Raw genomic sequence first — 6,000 nt, 5'->3', positions numbered from 1 at the left:
ACCCACATGGAAACTGTGTTGCCTTTTATGACCAGAAAATCACACAGCGTCACTGGTGCCACACTTTATTCACTGTGGCAAATACCAAGGTCTGTCTGCCCAGTTAAAGGAGAGGTGAAACAAATTTCATATTTTTTTTTTTTTTTTTTTTTTTGAGACAGAGCCTCAAGCTGCCCCGCTGGGTAGAGTGCCATGGCTTCACAGCTCACAGCAACCTCCAACTCCTGGGCTCAAGCGAGTTTCCTGCCTCAGCCTCCCAAGTATCTGGGACCACAGGTGTCCACCACAGTGCCCAGCTATTTTTTAGTTGTAGCCGTCATTGTTGTTTGGTGGCCGGGGCTGGATTCAAACCTGCCACCTTAGGTGTATGTGGCTGGCACCTTAGGCACTTGAACCACACGCTGAGCTGAATTCATTGAATTCTTCAGACAACTTTTCAATTGCTCCTTGAGTTTCTAATTCCAACTTTACCTCCTTTCTATTAATCTTCTTTGCAATCCAAATTCTGAATTTGATTTCTGACATCTCAGCCTTTTGTTTATGAATGGGATCTTCAGTTCTGTCCACCACATCATTCCTTGGGGGAGTTGATCTACTCTGGTTATTCATGTTACTGGAGTTTTTCCGCTGATTCGGCCCCATGATTATTTTACACTGTTTGGCTAGTTGAGCAGATAAGGTGAAGTTGGGTTGTGGGCTCCCGGAGTAGGGATTAACCAGCCCTTTGCCAAAGAGCTGGGACTGGTGTCTGTACCTTTTCAGCTAGAGCTTTGCAACGGACCTATACAGTGCTACAGCCTGAGACACTGGGGACCTGCTTGGTGTGGTGGGGCTAAGTGGCTCTGTCGTGTTTTCAGCTGGTCTCTTTCCCATCCTAGTGAATTAGTAACTCTGGGTTGAAGTCTCAGCTGAGTCACAAGGAGATCTGTCTCCTCATCTAGCCCACCACACTCTGCCACCAGGCAGCAGGGGGAGCTGAAGCCTGACAACCTCAGGTACTGAATGGAAGCCGAGGCCATTCACTCAGTTTCAGCCCCACCCCAGACTGATGTGCTGCCACTTATATTCTGGCAAAATTAGTATTTCTGTCCCTGCTATATTCCCCTATGGGCCAGGCGCTATTTGAGTTCACAGAAACTGCAACTCAGCGCCTCTGTGTGCCACTGCCATTGCGCCAATTCTCACAGAGCTGGCATTTCTGTCTCCACTGCACTCTGTATTGGGGTGCGTGTGGTTAGAGCTCCCACTCAGCTCTTAGTTCTTGCCTCTTCCGGGCTAGTGCTGTTGCCCCACCTACTTTTGTCTCAGCTATGTTCCCCTGGGGTTCGGGTACTTCTTAGGCTCACTAAAGCAGCACTTCTGACTCAGCCCCACCCTGGGAGTATGCCATTTCTGAGCCCATGTATTCTAGTCTCCATCCCCGCCATGCCCTGCCTGGGCAGGTACCGCCTCAGGCATACACTTTACTCATGGGGGCTGCATTTCCATCCCAGATCTGTCCTGCCAGTGGCTGCCACTGGAGTAGCGCCTAGCTTTCTCTGGTTGCCAAGAGAGGTGGGGTGGGGAGTGTCTCCAAAATATTCCCAGGGGTGTGAGCCCTAGTGTTCGCACTGCAGGGGCTGCTGCTCTGTGCCACAGGGCACTGCTTTTCCCTCTCAGTCCAATCCTCTCTTTACACTCGTGCCACAGAATCAGCACAGACCTGCAACAGCCCACACCTTGTCCATACCTCTCAAGAAAATGCCCAACAATCTGGACTCCATGGGGGACAAGCTTCCAGACCTCAGGGTAAGAGTGGACGGGAATGCTGGGAGTTCAGAATTGCAGGTAGAGAATATATGTAGTTTTATGTCTGGCAAGAGAGTGCCATGGCACACTAGTGGGTCCTCTCTGGGGAAGGAGTTCTGGTTTTTAGAGGGTCTCTTCTGTGGGATAAAATATGAGGAGATCTGAACTCTGCTTGCTTGTTTGTAGAAAGTATACTGTGAGCTGTTCTCATGGGGGAGGGGACTCCTGTCCACTTGGCGATGGATTTTGTACCTATTGTTTGTTTCCTTGGGGGTCATAGCTCGCCTCAGCAGGGTTGTGGTGCATTCTGTAACCTTCTCTTTTGGTTCAGCTCCAAACCATCACCTTACTTGCTAAACTTCTGTCCTTTAACTCTTCTTCTGGAGGGGAGCCTCTCTGGCAAGATGGCTCCAGTCAGCCATCTTGCCTCTGTCCCCACCCCTTTGCCATTTCTTTCTTTTCTTTTTTAAGACAGAGCCTCAAGCTGTCCCCCTGGGTAGAGTGCCATGGCATCACAGCTTACAGCAACCTCCAACTCCTGGGCTCAAGCGAGTTTCCTGCCTCAGCCTCCCAAGTATCTGGGACCACAGGTACCCACCACAATGCCTGTCTATTTTTTGACTGCAGCCATCATTGTTGTTTGGTGGCCAGGGCTGGATTCGAACTTGCCACCTTAGGTGTATGTGGCTGGCACCTTAGCCACTTGAGCCACAGGCGCCAAGCCCCCTTTGCCATTTCTTGAAAGGTTGTTTGGAAGTTTTAGCAGGGAAGTGCAGCTATTCGTATTCCCTTGACTGAAGAATTGTCCTCCTCTATCAGGGAAGGTCTTCCTCTTCAACCCAGCATGCAGCTTCAGGAGGGATGCAGATGGAGTGGTGAGGGAGGAAGGGGACACCACCTAGCCAGCCAGATCAGCTGAATCAACCCTGGTAATCAATGGGGTGACAGATGTTGCAGCCAGATCGCATTTAACATCTCCTTTGCCATTGCTTATTCTGTGTATTTGTGTCTATCCCTTTTTTTTCTTTACTATACTAACTAATGGTTTATCTATTTCATTTTTCCACTCAAGGACCAATCCTTTTGATTTATTGCTTTCCTGTGTTCTACTCCATTAATTTATTATTTTTCTTCTTTTGTATATGCTTTATAATTCGTTTTCTAGCTTTTAGAGATGGACATTTAAATACTTAAATCATTTTTTCATTTGCATTTTGTCTTTGGCTGCTTTTGCATTATATGGCAGAGAATGTATGACCTGCCAGTCTAAAATATTTACTATCTGATCCACTAAGAAAATCTGTCAACTCCTGATCTAGACCATGAGCATTAATGGCGGCTACATTATAAAACAAGACACAACCAGACCGTATATGCTTCCATTAGTACCACCACCTATTGAAATATTCTTATAAAAACTGAATGTGAGCGTGACCAAGTCTCTAGATCTGGCTACCAATTTGTAGGATACTGGTCAGAGAAACATGTTAAATGGTAAGTATACAATCATCAAAATACAACTATGAGAAAATTTAAAGACAAATGACATGGAGTTTTCAATAAACAAATTGCAAAGGATAAAAATGAGAGAGAAGAACCAACAGATTGAAAGAAATTTAAGGGATATAACTAACTGCAATGTATGGATCTTATTTAGATCCTGATTCAAAGAAAATGTTGAGGGAGGCCAAAGAGACAAAGATAGGCAGAGACAAACAACTGGGAAAATTTAAAGACTGATTATTCTTGGCTTTGAGAGAGACTTACTAAATATTTCATGGTTTAGCAATTGGGCAGGAGGGGGAGCAGGGAGAAGTATGGATGAAACTAGATTGACTATGTGTTCGTAATTATCAACAATGAAGGATACATGGGCATTTGCTGTGCTATTTTTCTCTGCTTTTGTATATGTTTGAAATTTTACATAAGAAATATCTTTTTTAAATGGGAGAAAATGTTAAACAAGCTCCTGGGGAGCTCTTTCAAATGATACATGCTCTCTAACCCTCAATTACTCTGGCACCGCTTCATGAGGGGAATATAGTGGAAAGGACCTAACTCATTTCTTTCTATCCCCTATGGAAACTCACTGCAATAGTGACTCACTGCAATCAGTAACTGATAAGATGGGCTGAATCCCTCTGGTTTTAAGAGGAAAAAAAAAAGATAAATCCAATCTGGAAAAGAAAATTTAATTTAAGTAAAATAATGAATTTTATTTAATAATAGATTCAAAATGAGAAAATTCCAAGGATCAAGTGAGAATATGTACAAAAGAGATAAAAGATACTTTAATAGTTATCCTTTCTACTGGGTGATTTTTCTCTCACTCCTTGTCATCATTATGGGATTTGGTGAAAATTTTGTTTTTGTGATAGATTACATGTCTTCCATTGTTTTCCTCAGATAAATGGACATTGATAAAGAATAACAAAGGGCATAGTTTCCAGTTAAAAGAAGAAGAGTTCAGGAGAAGCTTGGACATCATAAGCTAACCTAGAGATGGCGGTGTAACAAATTTTGCAGCTCTTTTTCATTCTGTGTGGACTTTTCTGTACTTATAAAAAAGGAGAAACAAACTGGGGTCCCTAAGCTTTCTGATAATAGGATGTTCAATTTTTGGAAGCTAAGTGATTGGCTAGGGAGAGATTAGGTCTACTTACTCACCCAGAGGGGGCTGTAGCATACCCCCATTCTTTTCACAGTTCCCAATAGGCTGGATTTCAGCTGAGTCAACCAGCCGCCAGAAATCATTCTTGTTGTCACTGCCATCAAGGCGCAGGCGAAGGCGAGCACCTGTCAGTCCAACTACTGTGGCAATACAGGTGGATGTGGTATTCCTGGGGTCCTGTGCTTCCAATTTCATGCTGATCTTGAACTCGTTGCTTGGAGGTGTGTAGGACTGAGGAGAACAAGCCATGGGAATTAGGCAGACTAAAACACCAAAATTTAGGTTTTGAACTCAAATTAGTTGTAGCTGGGCCAGGGACAACCACTCCAAACTACTATCTAATAATTAGGACAGGTTTCATGCAAAAGAAACACTGAAAGATAAGATGAAAGAGAAATACATTACTTTCTATTGAAATACCAAATAGATTCATACCAGTAAAAATAAAATAACAGTGTCTTATGTAGTCCAGTTACTTCAGTGCTTTCTCATCCTATTTTTTCCAACTCCCTATCCTTCTGGGCATAAAATTTTCTTTTCAGGAACACTAAAATCTATTAAGCTACCATAATCTAAGTGTCTCTTCATGGAACATTTACGTAAATTGGTCTGTATAATCACCACACAGTCTAACTGTTGAGGAATGATTTTCTTTTCATTTTGCCAATAACTTATAAATTAATTCATATTAATTTTTTTTGAGACAGTCTGACTTTTTACCCTTGGTATAGTGCCATGGTGTCATAGGTCACAGCAACCACAAACTCTTGGGCTCAAGTGATTCTCTTGCCTCAGCCTCCCAAGTAGCTGGGACTACAGGTGCCCGCCACAATGCCTGGCTGTCTTTAGAGATGGAGGGAGTCTTGATCTTGCTCAGGCTGGTCTCAAACTCCTGAGCTTAAGAAATCCACCAGCTTTAACCTCCCCAAGTGTTAGAATTATATCTGTGAGCCACTGTGCTTGGCCTTAATTCATATAATTGGTATACAATAAGCTACACTTTAATAAGCCTTAACATATGTATACACCTATGCCACCATACATACCTGTGAAAGCATCACCACAATCAAAGTAAACCATAAACAAAATAATCAACATAGCCATCACCTGCAAGTTCTCACATACTCCTTTATAATCCCTTCATCTGGCTTCCCAAGAAAGCCTATGCTTAGGCAACCACTGATCTACCTTCCATCACTGTAGAATGGTTTGTACTTTCTAGTTTCAGATGAAATTGCAAAGAATGTACTCTTTTGTTGTCTAGTTCCTTTCACTCAGTATAACTATTTTGATACTCATCTATATTGTTGAATGTATTAATAATTCATTTTTTATTGAGTAGTAGTATACCATGTTGATGGACATTTGGTTTGTTTCTAGTTTTTGGTGATTACAAATAAAACTGCTATAAACACTTGTGTACAAATCTTTGTATGAAAACATACTTTCTTTTCCTTTACAAAAATATCTAAGAGTGAAATGGCTGGATCATGTAGTACATTTATGTTTAATTTAAAAACCAGAAAATTAATCCTCTTCAA

At 42.5% G+C, this 6,000-nt stretch overlaps 1 protein-coding gene across 12 annotated transcripts in view; it reads right to left on the bottom strand.

The window, feature by feature from the left end:
* The window catches only part of SCMH1 (Scm polycomb group protein homolog 1), a 198,641-nt gene that overhangs the window by 110,569 nt on the left and 82,072 nt on the right, over window positions 1-6,000 (bottom strand). For 9 of the 12 annotated variants that reach the window (XM_023518672.1, XM_023518677.1, XM_023518670.1 and 6 more), the window contains one exon: window positions 4,456-4,690. In XM_023518672.1, coding sequence (XP_023374440.1) covers window positions 4,456-4,690 — 235 coding nt within the window. Of the gene's footprint in view, window positions 1-4,451; window positions 4,691-6,000 lie in introns of all 12 variants that reach the window. The other 3 variants (XM_023518679.1, XM_023518680.1, XM_023518678.1) reach the window with 1 other exon arrangement.

Source organism: Otolemur garnettii, unplaced genomic scaffold (assembly GCF_000181295.1).
Source record: "Otolemur garnettii isolate 467f Iridium unplaced genomic scaffold, OtoGar3 scaffold00144, whole genome shotgun sequence".
In the NCBI taxonomy this organism is placed as follows: Eukaryota; Metazoa; Chordata; class Mammalia; order Primates; family Galagidae; genus Otolemur; species Otolemur garnettii.
This window is presented reverse-complemented; position numbering and strand designations above follow the sequence as displayed.